This window comes from Geotrypetes seraphini, chromosome 14 (genome assembly GCF_902459505.1).
Source record: "Geotrypetes seraphini chromosome 14, aGeoSer1.1, whole genome shotgun sequence".
Taxonomy (NCBI): Eukaryota; Metazoa; Chordata; class Amphibia; order Gymnophiona; family Dermophiidae; genus Geotrypetes; species Geotrypetes seraphini.
Genome location: NC_047097.1, coordinates 25,513,188 through 25,539,131, shown reverse-complemented (window position 1 = coordinate 25,539,131; position 25,944 = coordinate 25,513,188). Strand labels below are relative to the sequence as shown.

General features: G+C 41.2%; 1 protein-coding gene across 5 annotated transcripts in view; it reads right to left on the bottom strand.

Annotated features, from left to right (window-relative positions):
* Positions 1-25,940, bottom strand: part of EFL1 (elongation factor like GTPase 1) — a 192,034-nt gene extending 166,094 nt beyond the window's left edge. For 2 of the 5 annotated variants that reach the window (XM_033920960.1, XM_033920964.1), the window contains exons 1-10: positions 25,567-25,855; positions 17,864-17,966; positions 17,286-17,353; positions 15,890-15,974; positions 14,784-14,917; positions 13,551-13,688; positions 12,868-13,082; positions 10,299-10,422; positions 5,139-5,215; positions 4,634-4,770 (exon numbers count right to left, since the gene is read on the bottom strand). In XM_033920960.1, the coding sequence (XP_033776851.1) occupies positions 4,634-4,770; positions 5,139-5,215; positions 10,299-10,422; positions 12,868-13,082; positions 13,551-13,688; positions 14,784-14,917; positions 15,890-15,974; positions 17,286-17,353; positions 17,864-17,954 (1,069 nt within the window). In that variant the 5' untranslated portion in view covers positions 17,955-17,966; positions 25,567-25,855. The other 3 variants (XM_033920962.1, XM_033920963.1, XM_033920965.1) reach the window with 3 other exon arrangements.
* Between the last annotated feature and the right edge of the window lie 4 nt (positions 25,941-25,944).

Sequence of the window (25,944 nt, the reverse complement as noted above, 5' to 3'; positions counted from 1 at the left end):
GGCACTAACCGCACGGTGTCCTGCTGCTATTCCAATGAGTGCTGCTCCTTTTTCTTTAGTAATATTTACTTTAAAATTTATGCACAGAGGGCCAAATTCTGCAAAGTGAGCGCAGTTTGGACACCCTAGTTAGGCGCACTTTGCAGAATCGGGCCAGAAAGTTCAAGTAATATAACATCAGTACATTATCCATTTCAAAGATGCAGGCCCCACCCCTATCCTCATCCCTCCCCCATGCAGTGGTGCCCAAATATCAGTCGCGAATCGCGGACTCGCTCATTCGCGGTCTGCTATGACCACCTCTTCCTGTAGCAAAGTCGGGCTACACCAATCAGGAGCTTACACATGGAAATCCATGCCATGCAGAGATTTCAAAGGTTGTGGAGGGTTGTTGTTTTTTTTTTGGGGGGGGAGGGACTAAACAGTGCTCCAATCAGCCCATTCTTGAAAGCAAAGAAAGCACATGACACAAATATATAGACTGCATGCATAACTTCATTTGCAAAAGCTTAAGAACAGAAAAAAAAAACCTTAGCGTGGCTTCTACTTCATTGCAAATGGAGGTTTGCAGCTGCACAATGGTGACCTCATTGTGAGATCATCAATGTGCACCTGCAAGGTAGAATGCCACAATTAAAATATGTGCTGGGGAGCTGGTTGGGATTTGAACTTATGACCTCTGGAAGAGGAGCACAGGGCTTTTACTTATTGAGCTATAGCAGTTTCCAGGCAGGTGTCTCTTTAAGGAGGGAAGAATCAGAGCATGAATGGGCTCAGCAACTAACCCTCAAGCCTTGCATTGAAGAATGCTTGTGTAAAAGGACTGAGGTTGAGATAGACACTAAAGAATGACACAGGATGGTTTCTTGCGTTTATCCATGGGGACGGAGGCTAATTCTGTTCCCGTGTCATAAGATGCTCATTCAGCAGCAGAGGGGCACGATGCAAGAAAAATGGCTTAAGTCTAGAGTGACAGCAAGGCAGAAATGGTTTATTTTAAAAAAAATCATTTAAAATGTTAATGACAAAGAAGATGTGTGTCAGCTCATCTGGAAACATTTTCTCAATTAAATGGAGAACCAACTACTCTGAATACCATAGACAACATTTAGGTTTGTGGCAGTACCCGTCCCTTTAATTCATTTTAAATTGGCCAGACTTGATGATTAACTAAGCAAACATTGTTTTTTTAACTACATGTTGTCTCCTTTTCTAGACAAGGATTTAAAGTATGATTTTTTTTTCTAAGAGAGTTCCTTATTCCAGGAGAAAGTCTCAATTTTTGCTATGCTAAAAATATATATATTATGACAATTTTTTAATTGGACTGTCTTCCTCCAACTGTAACTTTGGATTCCGGGGAATTCTTTTCCAAGATATTAGGAGTTTTCATAGACTCTTCTCTTACCATCCCACTGTGTCCTCTGGCCCCACTCTGCATCTTTAATATTCTAGTAAAGTTCTGGGAGTCATCATTGACTCTACACTTTCCTTCAACGACCACCTCAACTCCCTAGTAAAAAAATGTTTCTTCAGCCTTCACATGCTGAGAAAAGTGAGATCCTGTTTCCATCAAAAACACTTTGCTGTCCTTATCCAATCCACCATCCTTTCCAGACTGGACTACTGCAACTCTATCTACCTTAGCCTTACAAAGAAAAACCTTCAAAGACTCTAGCGGATTCAGAATACCGCTGCTAAGCTTATCTTCGCAAAAAGCAAATTTGACCACGTCTCACCGCTTTTATCCAAGCTCCACTGGCTTCCGGTTTCACTTTAAAATGTACCTGCCTAACATTCAAGATCCTACATGGCATTCTTCCTCCCCTAATCCCTAATTCTTCGAGACCTGACACTACCAGATCCGCCCACATACTCAAACTATCTTTCCCCTCGTTAAAAGGCGTCACGTATGCAGGAAAATTAGGGAAATCCCTTTTCTTCAAATGCACTAAGCTTTGGAATAACCTCCCTGCCCTGCTGCGGAACCTAGGCTCATTCCAATTATTCCAAAAGCATCTGAAAACCTGGCTTTTCTCCAAAACGTAAAGCTATCTATTTAAAATGTAAAGCTAGCTATCCTCTTCATAACCTCTAATTTCTTATTATGTCCTTCCCTCATTTATTGAATTACCTGTAAACCGTGCCGAGCTCTATCTTTATGGAGATGATGCGGTATACAAACTTAAGGTTTAGTCTAGTTTAGAACAATTAGCAGTCAGACTCAAAAAAAGCAGTGCTAAACTAAAGACACCAATGTCTAATGCATTCCATCTGAATTCCAAACTGGTTCCAGTATAGCAGCCTTTGGACGCACTGGATCCAAAGTCCCTTTAGAGCAATGGTCTCAAACTCATACCCTTTTTCAGGGCCACATTTTGGATTTGTAGGTACTTGGAGGGTCTCAGAAAAAAATAGTTAATATCTTATTAAAGAAATGGCAATTTTGCATGAGGTAAAACTCTTTATATTTCTATTCTATTGCCTCCTGAGATCTCTGTATTTCCTCTGAATATCTACTTATTGTATTTCGCTGAATGTCCAGCACTCTTGATTGTAAACCGCCTAGAAGTCGCAAGATTGTGGCGGTATAGAAGAATAAAGTTATTATTATTATAGTTTATAAATCTTTCTTTTTGGCTAAGTCTTAATAATAGTATTGTCATTTATAGCTAAAGAGACATATAATCAAGAAACGGTTTTATTTTACTTTTGTGAATAGTACCTGGTGAGCCATGAGTTTCAGACTAGAGAATGACACGGTGACGGTTTACCCGCGGCCACCGCATTTAAGCCGCGGGTCACCGCCGAAAACGGGGAAGAAAACTAGCAGTCGCTGCGGTGACGGGGACAAGGCCATTCACCGACCGCGGAAACGGTGAACAGGTTTGTCCCCGCGGGCCAATGTACCCCCTTCTAGGAACCGCTATTTCACCGTACTCCTCATTTGTCAGATCAACCCTTCCTGCCAATCGCAGCAGAAGGGTACCCAACCCCTCCTGCCGGTCCTCCCAATGGCCTCCCCTAAGATCGCCGGCAGGAGGGTACCCAACCCCTCCTGCTGGACCCCCCCCCCAACGAACCCTCCCACCCCGGAACCCCCTTAGTCTTACTTTCCAAGTTGGACCGGACAGCTCCTCGCTCGTCTGGCCAGCAGGCCTGCCTCCGTCCAAATGAGGCGGGCCCGCCCCTTCCCTCCCCTGCCTAACCCACAGGATCCTAGGGCCTGATTGGCCCAAGCACCTAAGGCCCCTCCTATAGCGGGAGTGGCTTTAGGTGCCTAGACCAATCAGGCCCTAGTATCCTGTGGGTTGGGCAGGGTAGGGGCGGGCCCGCCTCATTTGGACGGAGGCAAGCCTGCTGGCCATACGTGTGAGGAGCCGTCCGGTCCAACTTGGAAAGTAAGACTAAGGGGGTTCCGGGGTGGGAGGGTTCGTTGGGGGGGGGGTCCAGCAGGAGGGGTTGGGTACCCTCCTGCCGGCGATCTTAGGGGAGGCCATTGGGAGGACCGGCAGGAGGGGTTGGGTACCCTTCTGCTGCGATTGTCGGGAGGGCCGTTGGGGGGGTCTACAGGAGGGGTTGGGTGCCCTCCTGCCGTGATCGCTGGGGGGAGGGGAGACTTGCAGCCGTAGCCGCGGTCACTATGCTAATCACGGCAGGGAGATCTTTGCCGCGATTAGGTACAGCGGCCGCGTCTAATTACCATATAGGCTAACATTGTAAGCATTTAAATTACATGTCGTGTTTGTTTTTGCATTGCTAGCCCCAGGGGTGGTGGAAGCTTAGTGATTGAAAAACTGTATGAAAAATAACTATTTTAAATTTAGATATCAAAATGTGTCAGTTTTGAGAATTTATATTAATTAATTTTTTCTCTGCGTGTTTTGTTTTTGTATAGTTATTAACTAATATTTAACTAAGTTTTAAAGTTTTAAAGAATGTTTCCTTTATACGTAAATAAAGAAAAGTGAATGGGATTGCAGTGGCAGTGACGGGGCGGTGAATGGGGTCGCAGTGGCGGTGACGGGGCGGTGAAGAGGATGGTGAGATGGGGACGGGGCGGTGACGGGGATGGTGAGACGGGGACGGGGCGGTGACGGGGATGGTGAGACGGGGACGGGGCGGTGACGGGGACCAATTTTTTCACCGTGTCATTCTCTATTTCAGACCACTGCTTTAGAGCAATTTATCACAAACTGTGTCGCAAGAGATACAAATTTGTCACCGAGAACCCTCATTAACATTCACACTACATTTTTATGAAGTTTATTAGGACTGTGGTGTAAACTTATGACTTTGTACTTATTGCTTTACGGTAGACTCTAAAGCAGGGGTGTCAAATGTCGGTCCTCGAGGGCCACAATCCAGACGGGTTTTCAGGCTTTCCCCAATGAATAGGCATGAGATTTATTAGCATGCAATGAAAACAGTGCATGCAAATAGATCTCATGCATATTCATTGGGGAAATCCTGTAAACCCGATTGGATTGCGGCCCTCGATGACCGATATTTGACACCCTTGCTCTAAAGCATAAACTGTATATACAAACAAGGAATTTGGGGGGCTTATTCATTAGCATATTCTTGAAGTTGTTTCAAAATCAAATAATTATTAACCATCGATTGAGGATACAGAGAACAGCCTGGGAGACTGGCAGCCACTGACTACAAATGGCACTGAGGTGCACCTTGGGGTCTGAATGACGAGATTCCCGGGTGCTGATTTTTAATCCTAAAGAGCTGACAATTTTATCAATTTTCTCTTTCTCTCTGGGGGAAAAAAAAAAAGGTACATGTAAGCTGCAAAATCCCTCATGCGTTATTTGGAAGGCTCTTTCTAAACTATTGCATACAAAGCAGAGCAACCCTTTCTTTTTATATATATAATTCTTTATTGATTTTCAAACATTAATAGTGCAATACAAATAATTTAAATATAAACACTAGAGAAAACGCACTTTAAATACACAAACAATTCAGAATAGAATAATTTCCTTCCCCTCCCCCCCATATCTAATACAAGAAGAAGTACATATTGATTTCAAAAATATAGAAAATTAAATATAACACAACCCTTTCATTCTTGCTTCAGGAGACACAGAGTGGAAGGTAATAGCAAATACTGCAGCTCATCTCACCTTTTCAGGACAACATCATAGAGGTTCCAGATGTTGTCCAGCACCAGTTGCACAAACAGTGGTTTCTTGCCTTTTGCCTATAGAAAGTAAACAAAGAGAGTTAAGGCCTTCAGGGAACTAACCCTGTGCAAATATGTTTCCTTGGTTAGTACTTTGAAAAAAAAAAAAATCTGTTTGGAAGCAAGCCCTCCAAATCAGATCATCCTCTAAAAATCAATCTCAGTTCTTCACTCAAAATAATCATTGATACGAAGTCCTTTTTCTCTGAAGGTTTTCTATAACTGATCAGTGCAAGTTAACCCTTTCAGGACCAAGGGACATATTTGTCCCATAACTTTAAAATCCTATCAATTTTGATTGGGATAGTCTACAGTTCTAAATTTGATATGTACGGATTCCATATGATACTGCCTTTATGTAAACAAACTGGTTCCGACATTCATTCATTAGCGTCGTTGCTAGATTGACGAGAAGATTCACTTGCCACACTGTCCATAAGCCAGAAGTTTGATTTTTTTAAATAAAAATAATGATATTTCACAAAAAAAATCAATTTTTTGGCATCTGCAAGCCCTTTTTACCATAAAAATGTTGTCAAAACCACAAAAATTGGCCTACGATCCTTATGGTCCTGAAAGGGTTAAGGTTCTCCCCCTACAAGTGTACAGCAGTACTGCTCAGAGTTACAGGAGAGGTACCAAATGATACAGGGCCAGGTAAGCTAAGCATTTTATCTAGATACCGAACGATTGACGTACATTGTTAGGAAACAGACTCTATTAATACTAGTGTATTACCACATTTTGATAAAATCATCCAGTTTTTGAATAACAGCACACCAGTGCTATTAGTACTGTTAAATCTTTCATCATTTTTAAACCTTGTTAACCATGATTTTCTTTTTTTTTTTGGAAATCTTTATTCATTTTTATACGTCCAATAAGTGTGATAATACATAAACACATTTGCACATTGAGAATATCACTTAATATTCAGCAATAATACCAATCATAAAATCTTATCTCCCTCCCTTCCCACTTTATATAAGATGTTATACTTAAAATCCACCCCCCCCCCTCCCTGAAAAATGAATTTTAAGAATTAAGGGAAAAGTAACAACTAATCATCACAAAATTTTGTTAATGGCTCCCACACATCTTGAAATTTCCTAATATATCCTCGCTGTGTTGCTATTACTCTTTCCATTTTATACATATGACATAATGAATTCCGCCAAAAATTATAATTGAGTCTACTCCAGTTCTTCCAGTTATAAGTCATTTGTTGAATGGCAACCTCAGTCATTATGAGTAATAGCTTGTTATTATTTGATGGTATCTGACTCTTTGCTCTCATTGACATACCAACTAATACAGTATTATATGACAATGCCACTGGATTGTCTAATAAACAATTAATTTGGTCCCAAATTGATTTTCAAAAAGTCATAATAAATGATCTAAAGTCCCTGCTTCGAGATGACAGTGCCAACATTTATTAGACTTAGAGCTATCCAATTTTTGTAACCGAACAGATCCCAGTAAGTAAGTGATGGTAGTGAATATTGGATACGTCAAAGACCAACTATGGGGATGACGCTGGAGGACATTGTTGGACTAGCACAAAACGGACTTCTTTTTGGATCCGTAATTCATCAAGTCGCTAGAACTCGAACCCGAGTCGATGGCACCCAACACACACACACACAAATTACCACAGGATGCCTGAGCACACCCTGCAATAAGTACCTTTTGCTATAGTAAGCACATGTTAGTGCTTTCCACAGCTTAGTATAAAGGCCCCTCAGTGAATTTAGCAGCCCAATATAATCTGTCCAGTTTTTAAAATTGGGACAGATTAAATTATTCATTCTGGTGGGAATCACTATTTTATGTGTTTAAAATGGAATGGTTCATGGCCAATCAGAAGGGAAGTTACAAAAAATTTATGGATGTTTGGGAACCATTAACTAAATATTGTAAGGATTGAATTATTTATCTAAATGAAGAAAAAACATACACATTCCGGGGGGGGGGGGGAGAGAAGGGGGTATGGTTTGGTACTGATTAGGAGGTATGGATAGGATGTATATAGGATTTTTATGATTTATTATTCAATTGGATAAATGGGTGGGGGAAAATAATTTTTGTCATTATTTCTAATAACTTTATTGTGCTGTAATGTTAATATTTTATGTAAATGCATCATTTGGAAGAGTGGGCGAATAAATGGCAGATGAAATTCAATGTAGGGAAATGCAAGGTCATGCATATAGGGAGAAAAAACCCGATGTTCAGCTACCAAATGGGGGGATTAGTATTAGAGGGAAGTAACCTTGAAAGAGATTTGGGTGTACTGGTGGATACAACAATGAAGTCAACGGCGCAATGCGCAGCAGCCGCGAAGAAGGCAAACAGAATGTTGCGTATTATTAAAAATGGTATTACGACCAGAACAAAAGAAGTCATCCTGCCGTTGTATCGGGCAATGGTGCGCCCGCACCTGGAGTACTGTGTTCAGTATTGGTCACCGTACCTTAAGAAGGATATGGCAATACTTGAGAGGGTCCAGAGGAGAGCGACACGAATGATTATGGGCATGGAAAACCTTTCATACACTGAAAGATTGGAGAGGCTGGAGCTCTTCTCCCTGGAAAAGCGGAGACTCAGAGGAGACATGATAGAAACCTACAAGATCATGAAGGGCATAGAGAAAGTAGAGAGAGATAGATTCTTCAAATTTTCAAAACATAAAAGAACAAGAGGGCATTCGGAAAAATTGGAAGGGGATAGATTCAAAACAAATGCTAGGAAGTTTTTCTTTACTCAGCGGGTGGTGGACACCTGGAATGCGCTTCCAGAGGACGTAATAGGGCAGAGTACGGTACTGGGGTTTAAGAAAAGATTGGACAATTTCCTGTTGGAAAAGGGGATAGAGGGGTATAGATAGAGGATTACTGCACAGGTCCTGGACCTGTTGGGCCGCCGCGTGAGCGGACTGCTGGGCACGATGGACCTCGGGTCTGACCCGGCAGAGGCATTGCTTATGTTGTGCACAATTGTAGTTTAAAAAAAAAAAAGGAATAAAGAAGTTTAACAAAAAAAAAAATTATTTGCTTTGAATACTGTCCCAAAGTTTTGACAGTACAAGCAGATTGCTTATTTTGAGACTTTTATTTTGTTTTATATTTATGAGATAGTCTCTGCTCGAAAGAGCTCATCCTATCTCCTTCGTGAGTCTGTACGGCGCAGCGTACATCTAGTAGCATTCTTGAAATAATTAGTAGCAGTAGTAGATGGAAACTAAACATGGTTCTGTTTAACTTCTTATTTCTATTTTGCTGCGAGTTTTCAATTTTAACTCTGTGTCTTACCATATTCTTACAGTTTATTCCAAATCTTTCACTGTCTTTACATGTATTGCTTGAGCTGGATTGTTTCAAATCCTTGGAGATGATTCAAGTTTTAATCTCAAAGAGCACAGCTGTCACAAAAGGGGCAGAGAAATATACCTACTGCATTTTTTTGGAGAGGGCCTGAAAGCTTCCTCCTGCTCTTCCGGGCTGCCAGCTCCCAAGTCACCATTTACATCTACCTGAAAGTTTCTCCCTCTTGTTTTTAAAATTTCTGGCCTTTCCATCCACCCATCATTACAGAAATTCCCAGTTTGGCCCACAGATTCTTATTCCTTCTAAAAAGTGTTATATGTCCTCACCCCATTCTTCTCCAATCGCGCTCTCCAAGGTTGTGAATCCCCAATCTCCAACATCCTGGTCACCTCAGAGTATAACCCGTTTTAAGAACTAAAACCAGGTAGTGGCACTGCCATGAAGCCACTGAACTGATTCACAGTTCATCTCTTTCCATTCTCGAGATACACCGATTGCACTAAGTGGCTGAGCACCAAGGCCAAGTGTATGAAAAGGAAGAAAACAAGAGGAAGCACAGAAGCAATTCGTTGAGGGGGTGGGAGACTTCGACGTGCACAGTACCAGGCAGAGAGAATTACAGTACCGACAAGCAAAATGTTGGGGGTACTTCAGTAAGGAATATGGCTAAAAAATTGTGCCTATCTCAGTGTATTAAAATGGCCTCCAGGAAACATTCTTCCTGCAGAGCTTCCTGTTTTGTCAATCTGAGGCCATCATCTCTCAAGAATATAATACAGAACAATGTGGCCCCATCTCAAATGGCTTACAGTACATTCAAAAGAATATGAATGACCTCTTAGGCTCAAGAAAAGAGACAAAAAAAAATATAGTCTTAAGGTTCCTCCAGTTACTAGATTGTTCCAGCAGCTCCCAGTACACTTTCCAGGGAAACAGGTCACATGCTGCCCCTCAATATCTCTCCTCTCTCCTTAACTGCCTGGGTAACTTAATTACGCACTCATCAACCTATCTTAAGTTTTAGAAAACTAGTAAAAACATATTTGTACAATCGATTTGTAACCTAGCACTCCATTGCCCTATCTCTTTGTTCTCCAACCAATTTTGAAACGATCTCTCACTCCCTCTCTGTTCGCTGCTTAAATGTAATGATGACTGTACACAGTGCGCCTATTCTCGCTGGTTATTCGCTGACTGTTCCAGCCCTTCCTATCCCTGTATCCCGCCTACATGTACTCTATGACTTTACATTGTAACTTTCTTCGCTGATTGTCCAGCTCCTCTTATTGTAAACCGCCTCTAACTACTATGGCTTTGGCAGTACCCTCTTAGCTGTACCCTTCTCCTCCACTGCCAATTCCAGACTTTGTTCCTTTCATCTAGCTGCCCCACTACGCCTGGAATAAATTGCCTGTTTGTCTGCCAAGCCCCTTCCCTTGTTTAAAAAGCAGCCCGACAACCCAGCTTTTTGATACAGCCTTCAATCCATAACCCTACTCCTCACTGCCCACTAACCCAGTCAGCAGATTAACCGTTCCCCTTAACTGTATCCATGGCATCCTGTCTGTCTGTTTAGATTGTAAGCTCTTTCGAGCAGGGACTGTCTTCTTTGTGACTCTGTACAGCGCTGCAGGCATCTGGTAGTGCTATAGAAATAATTCATAGTAGTATTAGTAGTATCTTAAGCCACAGGGAATAAGTTAACTTGGAACTGAGAATTATCTTAAAGCAGTTGTGCCCGTTTTCTCAATACATGCACCTTATAATGTTACCTGGGCCCCTTTCATTATCTTCTTTGCCTTGGTGTTTAAGTAGTAATCACCCCATAAGGTCTTCAGAAGTACAAGAGCTTTGATGCCAACCTTTTGACTGTACAGCTGGGCAAACTGCTCAGTGCTGAAAGGAAAACATGACACATTGATAACAAACGGTCAGGATCTTCTCATAGACTAAACCAAACAGCAGAGCAGCATCTCAGGTCTCAGCAACAATTCTCACCACAGGCACCGCAGAGAAAAATGCTACCTAAATAAGACCCAAGAAGAACAGACTGTAGCTATATCCTCTTTTCTTTGCTTTGTCCCAGTAACTTATGGTGCCTTGATTTATTGGGGGCAATCAGGACAAAAATAATAAAATGGTACTGTTTGCTCTTCAAAAGTATAACATGAATGAGATCTTGCAAAGAATATACAGGACTTTTTCAAAAGGATTCCTTGGATTTGATACAACTAAAAAATAATACACTTCTCCCTCTGTATTCACTGTGATAGGGGATTAACAGACCCGCAAATACCTTTTTCTTATGTTATTCGCTGTTTTCTATTAAAAACCATCGTGAATAGGGTGAAACCGCGAATAACACAGTGGGAGACCTGGTCTGTTCCCGAAGATGAGGCAAAACATGGCAAAGAAAGTGCCGGAAATCAGTGATTTTCTCTGTAAACGCTTGGAATCGGCGATTTCTCTATGCAAGCTTATGTAATTGGGGGGGGGAGGAGGCAGCCAGCTAAAAACCGTGAATAATCGAAACCGCGATTTCAGAAACCGCGAATACGGAGAGAGAAGTGTACTGCTATACCAGTGGCAGCTACAAGAAGAAGCACACGTGTATACTTGAAGCAGTTAAAATTGATTTATTATAACCTCTTCCCCCCCCTTTTTTTTTCTCTCTCTTTTCATTACTCTTCTTTTCTTTTTTCTTCCAAGTCTTCTAGGGTTTGGGGCTGGGTGGTCAGACAGGATGTTTTGGTTTGATATGAAAAAGTTATTCACGGTTTTTCTGTATTCGCGGGTCTGTTAATCCCCTATCACAGCGAATACGGAGGGAGACATGTACCTTATTTATGGAACTCTCTTCCTAATGAACTTCGTTGTGAGCCTACCTATATTAAACTTAGAGCTTCTTTAAAAACTTACCTATTTGGATTGGCATTTCCTTTCCAGTTTTCTTTTATATGGTTTTAATCCTTAGTTGGGCATCAGATCATACAGTAACTAAAATATATATATATATATATATATATATATATATATATTTTTTTTTTTTTTTTTTTTTGTCTTTTAACTTTTTTCTTTATACTTATACTATAATTGTCGGCATTCCTTTTAAATTGATGTACACCGCCCTGATGTTGTAACAAAGAGCGGTATATAAATACAAAGAAAACATAAAATAGTAGTGGCATTGTGTTTCCCCGAAAATAAGCCCTATCATCATTAACGCAGCAGAGTGATATCCCCCACGGACAAGGCCAAGCAACCTGTTTAGAGTGCTGCCGGCCTGACACTGCTTCAGATGAATGTAGGGCTCGCTCGCTCATGGTCAGCGGGAAGGGAAGGATGGAAGGTCAGCAGGGGTTCAGCTGAACAGTGGGGGCGGGGGTGCTCAAGGGTTCTGGTGCACGAGGGAGGGAAGGATAGAAGCTAGACAAACTTCTGCTGCACAGGGGGATGGGAGGGAGGGGAGGAAAGATGCAGCACCTGTGGGGGAGAGAAAGGAAAGAAAAAGAATTGGGGTGAAGGAGAGGGAGGGAGAGATGATCATGTGCATACCCCGAAAATAAGACCAGTGCCTTTTTTGGGCCCCAAATGAATATAAGACACTGTCTTATTTTCAGGGAAACATGGTAATTACATACACTGCTACATCACTCCAACCATATCCAAAATAACCTCCTAGAAATGCACATCCACAGATCACGTAAAGCTAAGTGTGATCTTCTGGTACATTTTAATATGTGCATACCCTCAAAAATTTTTGATGAGCCCTTTTCTATATATAAAGCATGCTTTACAGAGAAAAATAAAAGCTTTGCCCCCATAACACAATAAGAGCAGCAAAATACCATGAAACATTTAGCAAGTTTCAAGTTTATTAAAGTTTTGATTTGAACGCAATATCAAGTAATTTCAATGCGTATAACAATAATAGTTTAGGGGGACAAATAAAAAACCATTTAGAACAATAAACGTACAATCTTATCCATAATTATTTAAAGATACATAAGGAATATAAGGATAAACTACATTTGTTTAAAAAGAAAAAAAGAAAAAGCATTTAGGGAAGAACAACATCAGGAGGGGTATTAAAAGATTTTTGGTGAAACTTGGTCTAAAAGTAATTGGGTTTTTTTTTTAAATAAAAAAAAAAAAGACTTGATCTAAATGAGAATAGAAAAACTCAAGAAAGAATGTCTTATCTAAGCTCGATATGCATCTTTATATAGATGGCTTTTTAGATTGCTTTTGAATTTTTCTAAGGAAGTTTCGAGCGTCTGATAAAAAGCTCCTGTCATCATGATCCAAGCACAGACATTAACTATGGAAAATAAGATTTACCTGAAGCCCCAGCCATCTATCGCGCTGGCAAACACCACATTGCCCTGTTCAGGCGAGAAGTACAGGTGCGAATCGTCCGTCTCCTCCAAGCCTGCACTCCAGTCGTAAACCTGTTCTCCATCCACCGTCTCAGCAATCATTTGATTTTCTGTGTCTTTATCAGCTCGCTCTTCCAGAACTTTTGAAGTAAATAGAGCTCCAGTCACTGCGTTCACCTATGAGAGGGGGGGGAAAAAAAAAAAAGAATTCAGAGCTAATTTTTCTTACACAGAACCAGATCGTACATAAAATGCACTGTGGGGGTGATTCTAGAAGGAACCATCTAGATCAGGGGTATCAAAGTCCCTCCTCGAGGGCCGCAATCCAGTCGGGTTTTCAGGATTTCCCCAATGAAAATGCACGAGATCTATTAGCATACAATGAAAGCAGTGCATGCAAATAGATCTCATGCATATTCATTGGGGAAATCCTGAAAATCCTACTGGATTGCAGCCCTCGAGGAGGGACTTTGACACCCCTGGATTAAATTATGGGCTAGAGATTCTGAGAATTGTTCCCCTAGATCAGGGGTGTTAAAGTCCCTCCTCGAGGGCCCCAATCCAGTCGGGCGCACAGGGTGAGAGGGGAGGAAACCGTTTCTTTTAAAGCTGAAGAGGCATCATGGAATACTGCATGGCCCGTACCTGTTCTAAGATTTTCTGAAGATGTGTATAAGCTTCCTGTGAAGTCAGTTTCAGCTCCACTATCAAACGATCTAATTTATTTATCAGCAGTACAGGACGGATGTTTTCGAGCCAGGCTTGTCGCAGAACTGCCTGTGTCTAAGGAAACAAAGCAATGAAAGTAAGCTTACAGAATAAATGAATTGCTTTCACCGGACAATTCCAAAATAGAATTGTGGATACTAGTCACACTTCAAGTGCCAATGACCACATGACACACGGCTATGAACAACACAGATCGAGCATGTTGGGTATAGGGATCATCAGACTGCCACTCGGGTAGCATAACCCAAACTGGCTGCAATCCTCACTAATCCCAATTAGATGCTTCTTATGATATTCTTATTACTCCGAGTGGTGCTGCAAGATAAGTTCAGGTTTTCAGGATAGGCCTAATGAATGTGCATGGGGCAGTTATGTATGCCTGTCTCCCCTATTATATGCAACTCTCTCTCATGCATATACATTAGGGCTATCCCGAAAACCCGACAGGCTGGTGGCCCTCTAGGACAGGTTTAGAAACCACTGGTCCAGAAGTACCCAGTGCACAATCAAATGTATACACTATTAGCTTTGCAAGACAAGACTAAGAACAAAACTTCCAGAAAGTGTCAAAGCACATCTAGGAAAACAGCAACAATTACAGAGAAGAGGTTGTGACGTAGGGTCAGCCTTAGCACCCTGAGGTTGTGGGTTGAAGCCCTGCACTATTCCTTGCGATAGTCACTTAATCTTCCACTGCCCCAGGTACATTACATAGATTTTGAGCCTGCTGGGACAGATAGGGAAAATGCTCGAGTACCTTTGGGAGAATGGGCTAAAAAAATAAAAAAAATCTAATAAATAAATTAAAAACTACAGCAAAATTCTGTAATGGACTAGGCCAGTGATCCCCAACCCTGTCCTGGAGGACCACCAGGCCAATCGGGTTTTCAGGCTAGCCCTAATGAATATGCATGGAGCAGATTTGCATGCCTGTCGCTTCCATTCTATGCAAATCTCTCTCATGCATATTCATTAGGGCTAGCCTGAAAACCCGATTGGCCTGGTGGTCCTCCAGGACAGGGTTGGGGGACCACTGGACTAGACAATTTACTCCACTTTGCAAATCTTCAGACTGAAAGAGAGAGAGAAAACAAGAGGATCCCTTCCTTGTTTTCTCCCATAGTTCGTCGATTCTTATGGTGCCGTTACCTGCGGGCAAACTCCTTCAACAGCATCCACGACAATGACTGATCCATCGCAGAGCCGCACTGCAGTCGATACTTCCGAAGAGAAATCCACATGCCCTGGGGAGTCGATCAAATTGATGAGAAACTCCTGGCCATCTGCAAACAAGCAGCAACTTCTCTGTAAATGTACAAAGATGCTAATTTTTCAAATGTTTTTATTAGGAGAATTATTTTTTCCCAAATTCAAGGGGTCACCTACTAACAACATCTGCTAACGCTATTAGAGCCAGATTCTGTAACCAGTGCCGATATCGGCAGCTGCCTTAAAAGCAGTCGCTGATCATGTGTCAATCACACATCGGTGCCAGTTTCAGAATCACACCTACACGAAAGATAGGTGCCAGAAATCGAGGCTAGAGTTTTCTGGACCTACATTTCTGGTGCCTTTCTGTGAATTGCGCCCACGTAGGCATTTTAAGCCGACTAATGTCACTTCCAGCATTGGCCACGCCTACTTTGGTGTTCGGCAGCCTAAAGCACCTACATAGGCGTAATTCTGCCATTTTTTATTTGGGGCCGGTAGGTGGTTCAACCTCACTGTTTTTTGCCTTTTCTAACGCCATTCTTCAATTAACTTAGTCGCCGGTTTTAGAATTTACCCCTTAATGCATGGTATCTATCACAGGGCCGGCAGCGTTGGCACTCGGCAGTAATCTACACAGGCTGCTTCGCGGCCTTCTATCGCCAGGGCGTTCCTCTGCCGCGTTGCTGATAACATCAGCAGCAGAGGAATGCCGAGGAGAAAGAAGGCCGCGAAGCAGCCTGTGTAGATTGCTGCCGAGTGCCAACGCTGCCAGTTTGTTATAAGGTATTGTCCTGTCTCACGGTTCGGATGGGAGGAAGAGATGAGTCAGCAGGGGGGGGGGGGTGCTGTTGCGGCAGCGTGGGGAAGCACTGCTTCCGCCAGCGACTAGGGCTTATTTTGGGGGAAATACGGTATTATGTAAACCGTTTAGGTTTTAGACGGTATAGAAATTTTTAAAATAAAATAATAAAATCAATATTCAGCTATAACATTAACCCCATAAATCCAAATTTTCTTTAGGATAAATCAGTTGGACTATGTACCTTCTTCATAGTGCAGTGATATGGCGCTGGACTTCATTGTAATCCCACGGATTTGTTCATCTTCTCTGCTGTCCAAATACCTCAGCTTAAAAACAAAGTGTATATCATTAACAGAGACAGAGAGGGATAATCAAAGTGCCCGATTAGGTTTTTGGCCATTACTTAAGTCAATTTAATTGGGTTTTTTTTTTGTTTTTTTTATTTATAAGATTTTATTTTTTTTATATAATTTCTTTATTCAGTTTTGCATATTACAACAAATGTATCAGAAAAATTCATATAATTTTATAAATACACACTTGATTTTCCTTCATGTAACACTTTAAGTACAACATATCATTCTTATATTCATGTTTTATAATAATTTAAATATTATGTAATACATTTACTATGTATAACAATTATAAATAAAATAGAAAACCCCCAATCCCTCCCTACCTGTTTCAGAAAATCTAACCTAATAGATCAAAAATATTAATTAATTCATACATATGAGATAATTAAAATAATACCCACCCATATCCCCGCTTAACATTTTCCCATAATAAGATATTTGTTATCAATCATTACAAAAATCTGCTAATGGTCTCCAGATCTTCTGAAATTTACCAAAATAACCTTTTTGTGTTGCTATTATGCACTCCATTTTATATGTATGGCATAACGAATTCCACCAAAAGTTATAACTTAATCTGTCATAATTTTTCCAATTGTATGTTATTTGTTAAATTGCTACTCCAGTCAATATGAATAAAAGTTTGTTATTATGTGACGAAATTTGACTCTTTGCTCTCATAGTTGTACCAAATAAAATAGTATCATAGATTTTCAATTTTAGATACAAGCATTCCTTTTGCAAGTTGTTACAGATCCAGAAATTATATTCAATATAACATATAGAGGAAACATTAACTATCTCTTATTTAGTCCACAAAAATGAAGATCAAGAAAAGAAATAAACTTCCAATCAGAAATAACAAAAATTAGCTTAAGGTCACGGCAGTAGATTCCTGAACTACAGCCAAATGGTAGGTCATACATCACTGGACATGGTTGCCAGCCTTTCTTTTGTTTAGGCTATATATGTGCATCGAAAGTCTGTGCATATTTTTATGTGGACTGTACCAAGGCATTGCTAGGGTTGCAATTTGCAAAACAGCAGAGATGGGATTGCAATGTACTTTATTTGAACAATTTACTTATACCTGCTGTGAAATCGAAGGTGCCTATATAAAACAGGGATAGAATAAGCACCTTCTTGGATATCTTTGGATATCAGTGATAACTCAGTGGGGTGGGGGAGGGGGCCTCCACCCTATTGAGATATCACCGATATCCCACCTATACATAGGAAAGCAACTTTCTAACAAAGAAACCAGTCTTGCCAGTATCTTACCTTTCCTGCCAGTCGGCTAGATATTATTCCATTGCTAGATATAAGACAGTCAGCTATTGTAGTTTTCCCTAGAAAATAAAAAAAAACCCACAAAATTTATCACACCTATGAAAACAGAACACTTCTCAGTAACCTGGTACATGACCCAGAGGTATGATGAAGTTACAGAGAGAAACTTTTAAAAACAATAGAAGGAAATACCGTATTTTTTTCACTCAGAGGTTGTGGTAAGAACGGTTAACATAGCTGGTTATCAAAAAGGTTTGGACAAGTTCCTGGAGGAAAAGTCCATAGTTGGTTATTGAGAAAGACATGGGGGAAGCCACTGCTTGCCCTGGATCGGTAGCATGGCATATTGCTACTATTTGGGGGTTTTTTTGCCAGATATTTGTGACCTGGATTGGCCACCATGAAGACAGGATACTGGGCTCGATGGATCATTGGTCTGACCCAGTATGCCTATTCTTATATTTTTTTTCAAAAATATTTAAAACCACATATAAGAAAACTGTCAGTTATCACCCCAGCATGCAAACAAACATGAATTCAGTCTAAGGCAGTGAGAAAAATGATCTTACCGTGATCCACATGAGCTAAAATACATATGTTCCTTATGTTTCCCGGATTCTTCTGTAGTTCGATAATTTTTTCCAAGCTAGTAACACCCATTATGTCTGTTTTCTGAATAAGAGAGAAGAGCAAGTCATGAAGCATAAGAAAAGGTCTTTGATTAGCTAAGTAAACTCAGAGTGGATTCAGAATTATTTTACATTTCTCATTACTTGTCTTTCCAAATCTGAGCTAAAGGCAAGTTATCTGACGCGTAGAAGGCAATGGCACATATCATGCTAAGAAAACCTGTGGTTGCCAGGAGTCAGTTTGACTCAAGAGCAGATCTGGCTCTGAATCGGGGAAAAAATAATACACATTATGGCCACAATGCACCTTAATAACTACCCACATAAAATGGGAAGGAGACTGAACAGATGTGGAGGGGAATTTCCAATACGACGTCTAAGTCCAAGTTTGGACGTTTGGTGCAGTACGTCTGAAAATCAGGTAGAAAAATGGTCATTATCGAAACCACAAAACATGTATCATTTTTTCTTAACCTGACCTTTCTTGACGTGTTCATCCTTAGTGCATTCATCTTTTTTTACCATTTTTGAAAAACAAATCAATCCAAATGAAAAATGGACAAATCAAACCATTTGGACGTAGGAGGGACCAGCATATTTAGTAGACTGGCCACAAAGACATACCAGCAAAGCAGTGGGGGCACCCTAGGGGGTCCCAGGTACACATCTCACCATAACCCCATTACCATTGTTTGGGGAGCTCCTGATTGGCGAGGCCTGACTTTAATGTAGGAAGAGGCGGTCGGAGCATACCACAAGTGATTTCCTTCACTCGCCAGCCCTCCGGCTGCTCTCTCCTCCCTCTCCGGCTGCCCTCTCCTGTCTCCCCTGCTAAAAACCGTATTCACGGTTTTTCAAGATTCGCAGGGGTTCTCAGAACAGAACCCCCACGAATATCGGGGAAGTACTGCATATCTCACTTGTCGCTGGATAATTTCACTTTCAAACTATTCATCTTCACCAAGACCTCAGCGACACCACTTTAGACTCAAAAAGCTTACGTTGACTTCAAGCTTTATGTGTCCTATCGTCATTGGTTTTCACTATGATCACTTCAATCTTTTCTATCTCCCTTTCATAAATACTTTACATATTATTACTGCATTTAACCTCCCCCCCCCCCTTTTTACAAAACCACCAAAGTGGTTTTTAGCATAGGCCAGCGAGAACTGGTGGCAGCCATTCAGCAAACGACTCACCACCAGGCAGGAGTGCAAAAAGTTCAATCTTGCCCGGTACACCGCTGGAATGCAAGAACTCGCAGCAGACATTCAGAGGGGCTCAGAGCGGGACAGGTGTGCGTAAAGCTCGTTCCTACTTGGCACACCGCTGGACCATCAGTGATTCAAAAAGGTACACGGGGTGGGGGGTGGGGGGGAAGAGGCGAAAGGGAAGAAAAAATATTGTCAGAGTCGGCCAGGACAGGAGAGGGGAGGGATACCTCCTGTCCCGGCCCACCAGGTCATACGGCAGGCAGGTGGAGGCCTACAACAGGTCTGGGAGGGGGACAGCTGAGTGCTGACCCAAATATTTATTTTATTTTTTCTTCAATTTGTGCGTTGCACATACCTATACAAAGCTCTTGGCGACATTACAGAGGAAGGGATTAGAAGAGGGTAGGGAGGACAATGGAGGGCAGGAAGATACAGGAGGAGAAGAGGATACAAGTGACTAGGTGTCAGATAGACGAGACCCCCATTTTGGGGCTATTTTTTTGGCCCAAAAATCTCATCTTATATTCAAGCATATACGGTAGGTAAGCTTTAGTCATATTTATGATTTAAACTGCTTGGTTTTATTTCATTAATTTTTGAATGTTATAATATTTTCCGAATAGAATTCAGCTCTTGCAAAATATGGCAGTTAAACTAATTAGTGGGTTAAAATGATTTGACAGAATAACTCCTGCACTCCGTGATCTGCACTGGTTACCAGTATAATGGCGGATCAAATTTAAATTTGCTTGCATTATTTTAAAACACTGGCTGGGCAAAGTTCATCATCATTAAGTGCAAGCCGTCTTCTACTTCATAATGTATGCACCATGAGATTTCACAAGAGCAAAATCTTACTCTACCCATCATTAAAATCTGTCAAATACAAAGACATTATGAATACACCTTTCAATACCTGGGTGCTTAAACCTGGAACTATACTTACCTACTGCATATTTCATAAATTACTAAAAAAAAAAAAAACTCTCTGAATAATGGGCTTCACTCAAACCATGATGTTTATCAATATTATTTATAACTTTCAGTATTTTTGTTCATAAATCACCCTTTGTAAATTTTTGCAATGTTTTGTAAACTGCTTTGAATCCAATAGGAGATATAGCGGTATATAAGACACCATTAGCATATTTTCTTGTCTATGATTTAATTTCTATGTTAAATAAGATGTTTTTTGGTATTTGTTGTAGTATAGATTTCATCTTGAGTGAGAGACCTTGAAAACTTCTGAAAACATACTTATAGTTATCAGCATTTACAGTAAAACCTTGGATTGCAACTTGGTTTGCAAGTTTTTTGCAAAACAAGCAAAACATCTGATTAAATTTTAACTTGATATACAAGCAATGTCTTGCAATACAAGTATATACAGTATACACATGTCACATCATCACAACTGATCCGTTGGTTCTTCTCTCTCCGACGCTGCAGGAGTGTAGTGACTGTTCTAATTGAGCGAGGTTTTGCAATACAGGTACATATAGTATTTTGTATTAAAGTTTTTGGGTTGTGGAACGAATCGTCTGAGTTTCCATTATTTCTTATGGGGAAATTCACTTTGATATACGAGTGCTTTGGATTACAAGCATGTTTCTGGAACGAATTATGCTTGCAAACCGAGGCTTTACTGTATATGTTTTTAGGAGAGAGGTTTTAAACCTCGAATTTTGCATGATTGTGAAATTGCTGACCCAGAGAGGTTTTTATGCCTTCAATTTTGTTTTAAATTCATGTTTGATGTGTAAATGTATTTGCTTATTTTGTATGTTGTTTATACGCTGCTTTTGTTCAAAGTAGTATATACATTTTTAAATAAATAAATATATTTATTGCCCCGACACAGCTGACAGGTGAAACGCGGCCACATCGGGCAACAGTGTTTTATACCTGGGAGCTTTTAAAAGAAAAAATAAAGACTATTTCTCACTAAGGTCTGCTTTTGTGTATCTTCCATCTTGGATATCTCAAACCATCTGCCTTGCTGTTTTCTTAGCATAAATAACAGGAATACATTTTCCAAAACACAGATAGTGGCAGTAAAGTTGAGAGATCATTCCCAGAATTGACAGTAAAATGTAGGAGCACTATATCAAATCTTAAATAAACATAACCTGGTTAACTCTTGTCAAAGTCCACACCAAACATGCCCAAGAGGAGACAAATTGACCCTTGAAAGAACCAACCAAGATTTTTGTCTTGCTTGCTGGTTTTAGTATACAACAGCTGATAGCACGGGTTCATGATTACTATTACCATATGCTAAAGCCAGCAAGCAAGGCAAAAATCTTCTGCTGATTAGAGTAGATAGGAGCAGACCTGAACAGGTTAAAGCAGAGATGGGGTTTGGCCAGTCCCGACATCTCAAGTACTGCAGCTCCAAGGATAATATGTTAACTCCCCCAAGCGCCTTAGCATTATACCTCCCCCACTCCCTGAAACAAATCAGTTTGCTGCTTCCCTCCTCCACAAAGATGTGCAGTACATTCCAGAGGAGTTTCCTGGTATCTAGCAAGTCAGGGCAGGAGTGATCCACAGTGGTTCCAGCCCTCTCCGGTGCCAGGTTCAAAATGACGGCTCCGACCCCTGAGGATTACACCTTCCCTTAGATCAGGGATCTCAAAGTCCCTCCTTGAGGATCGCAATCCAGTCGGGTTTTCAGGATTTCCCCAATGAATATGTATTGAAAGCAGTGCATGCACATAGACCTCATGCATATTCATTGGGGAAATCCTGAAAACCCAACTGGATTGCAGCCCTCAAGGAGGGACTTTGAGACCCCTGCCTTAGATAAAAGAGTATTAGACACTAAAGACCCCCCCCTTCCCAATAGGGGGCAGGATACATATGTGCTTTGGGGAGGTGAAGGAAACTGGATACATACGATTATGGTTTCGGGTAGGGAGAGGGCATAACATTAGGGGATAGGACAGCTAACGTGTTACCTATCAAGTCATTGCTCTCTGTCGTTGCATTTAAGCAGCAATTCTATAATTTAGTGCTATGAGTTATGTGCCCAAATTACAACCGCTGGAAGCCTATTCTATAAGAGCATTTATGCACATAATTATTTTTGTAGAATACTAGCTTAAGCCATGCCAGCATCTACACACCTCCATTTAGGTGCACCCACTTATGCCATGTCTGTAGTAAGCATAAATGCAGTGCATATGAATGTTGAACACTTCCAAGACTCCCTTGTGAGCAAGCAAACCAAGGCAGTTGTGTGCATGTTATAGACCACTGTTCTTCAACCTTTTGACACCTATGGACCGGCGGAAATAAAATAATTATTTTGCGGACCGGCACTTGAAGAACACTGGGCTGTCGTGCCCATCTCCACCCAATCTCTGCCCCATAATAGTACTAATTGTAACACCATTTTTTCCATTCATTTTTCATATACACACACAATATAATCGTATTAACAACACATAATGGTTAACCACAAAATAAAAATACACAAAGCACATTCATTCCTACCAGAAAACAGATAACCCCATGCAAATGCAGGACCAAAAACTACAAGTACTAATATTTACTAACAAACCCTAAGATGCAAGACTCTGCAAGCGGTACAACTCCAGAGGAAAAGAAACAAATGCATTTCTTCCTGAACAGACAGTTAGGACAGATGTAAAAAAAATAGAAGCTCTTCCCCTACCGTTGTTGTCTCTCTCTCTCCATGTGCCTTGCCTTCTGGCCTGCCCCGTCCGGTGTTAGCTTCAGGCAGGTCCACGGTGCAATCAACGCAGGGTCTTCGGGCCGGCTCCCTGAGTGTTGCATTGCACAAATCTGTGGGAAGTGGCTCCTCGCACACATCCCGCATCTCATCTGGATGCCTTCCCTCTGACGCTGCGACGTCCGAGAGAAGTCTTTCGGCACAGGATGCGCGTAGGAGTCTTTTCCCATGGCTTTGTGCACTGTAGCACTCAGGGAGTCAGCCCGAAGAACCCACACTGATTGCACCGTGGACCGGCTGTTGAAGAACACTGTCTTCTGCCCGATGGACATGGCCCTGTGGACCAGTAGAAAATTTCTGCAGACCAGCACCAGTCCACGGACCGGCGGCTGAAGAACACTGTTATAAACAGCATACCACTGATTGCACAGATAGCTCTTACACATGTAACTGTAAGTCTCACACCCAAGTACTAGTATCCTATAACTTACAACTGGTGCTTAATTTTAGGTGATCAGTGTGTGCTGTAAGGACCTGATTTTATAAACAGCGCCACTCCACATGACGTTAGAAAGATTGTGTACGTTAGATAGATTGTGAGCCTACCGGGACAGAGAGGGAAAATGCTTGAGTACCTGATTGTAAAAACCACTTAGATAACCTTGATAGGCGGTATATCAAATCCTAATAAATTTGAAATTTAAATTTGAATTTGAAATTTGACTGTCAATCAACTGCTAGGCTTTCTTTAAGAATCACGCCTAGCGGCACCTAGGAGTACATAAAAATCAATAGGCATCCTAGAAGTAGGCACCAACATATTTCCCGGCACCTACCTCTGTCACCTATACCTATTCTCCACCCCTGTGCCTACTTTTCAGGTAGATGCTGGAGGGCATCGAACAGCTATCCACGTCCATGTGCAACCTAAATTGGCAATTTAAAACATTGTTTTTAATGGGCTTTTAATGAAGTGGTCAATTGCCACGCCATTTAACCCATTAAAAATCAATTTAGTTAAGCATCTAACCTAGGTGCCATTTATAGAATCAGGCCTTAATAATAATAATTTATTTAATGCCGCCATACCGGGGAGGTTCTAAGCGGCTCACAGCATGAGAAAAACAATACATACATACATTTTCAATAAAAATTGCGATAAAATACAATAAAAAGCAGTACATACATTTCAATAAAATTGATCAAGATGAAAAAACAAACCATGCAAATAAGAAACATAAAATAGAATGCAAACATGGTTGAAATAGGATGTCAGCCTATTAAATAATTGAGTCTTTAGTAATTTCCTAAAATCTAAATAAGAAGAAGCTTCTAACATCATTTTTCCGAGCCATGTATTCATTTTAGCGGCCTGAAAAGAGAAAGTTTTCTCAAGGAACCTCTTGTAGCGGCAAGATTTTATAGAAGGATAAGCGCATGCCCTATGCAGCAAATACAGGGCAGTCACTTGACAGACAGAGAACCCTGATATTTAACCACACAAGCTTCGTACATAATGCATTTTAAGTTTTGCACTCAAGGTGTAGTAAGTGCAAAGTCTTACACTGTTTTTAACACTGAGCTCCTCCATTTTTATTAGAAAGGGTTCAACAGGAACAACACTGAGAAATGCTAGGGGTTGGCTGGGTACCATGGGATGACCTTTTTTTTTTTGTCTACCCTCCCCCTATGGGGGGGGGGGGGGTTTTGGGGCTTTGTCCCTCTCCACACTTTTGCAGGAGCTGTCCGTATCTTGCCTCTCCGTACCAGTTATTTCCTAGCCCCAGCCTGACAGGAGAGGCTGGTTTTCCCTCTGTTGCTCTACTGTAACTGTAGATTTCCAAGGAGGGTGAAGTCCTTGTATCCCCAGTCATTCCAGAACAGTATAAACTACAGTAAAACCTTGGTTTGCGAGTATAATTTGTTCGAGAAGCTTGTAATTCAAAGCACTCGTGTATATCAAAGCGAATTTCCCCATAGGAAATAATGGAAACTCAAGACGATTCGTTCCACAATCCAGAAACTTTAATACAAAATACTATACGTGCTTGTATTGCAAGACCTCGCTCGTTTAGAACAGTCACTACACTCCCGTAGCGTCGGAGAGAGAAGAACCATTGGCTCAGTTGTGATGATGCGACGCGTGTATATTGTATGTACTCGTATTGCATGACCTCGCTCGTTTAGAACACTCCCGCAGCGTCGGAGAGAAGAACCATCGGCTCAGTTGTGATGAGGTGACGTGTGTATACTATATGTACTCGTATTGCAAGACTTTGCTCATTTAGAACAGTCACTACACTCCCGCAGCGTCAGAGAGAGAAGAACTATCGTCTCAGCTGTGATTTGTGTATACTGTATGTACTTGTATTGCAAGACCTTGCTTGTATATCAAGTTAAAATTTAATCAAATGTTTTGCTTGTCTTGCAAAACACTTGCAAACCAAGTTACTTGCAATCCAAGGTTTTACTGTACTCACAAGCTGCCCAACTTTCTAAATAAAGCTTCACCAAAAAACCAAAACAAACACCCTTCCCAAAGTTTATAAATAAAGCTTCACCAAAAGCAAAACAAACACCCTTCCCAACTACAAAAGCTTCAAGTTTCTTTATTTTTTATATGCCGTCTCTCAAAACGGTGTATACAATCGAAAACAATTAAAATAGGTCAATAAAAGTAATATTCTTTTAATGAAATATTAAAAATACTAGACAGATTCACATCGACGTACATGGAACCAAACACTTCCACCTCCTTGAAAGTCACTGACTCACAAATCCAACTTTTTGGAAGGCCTGGGAATGCTAAATCACCAGGACACAGTCAAGGAGTCCGCCCAATACTGGAGCTCTCAATCTGAGCGAGGATAGGCGGCGCTGGGCGTCCACAGAAGCGCGTCAGCCCGAAACATTCCCAGCACCTGGAATAAATCTCCCAAACCTCGAGCAGTTTTTAGTGACACCAGAAGCAGGAAAGCAAAAAGCTCTCGCTCAACCTGCCCTAGAAACTTCCAGCAGCTTCACTCACCCCCGCCAGGCAAAAAAAAAAAAAAAAAGCTGACCCAGAAGAAACAGCGTGTTCGATGCCTAGTCCCAGGGAGCCGGAAGTC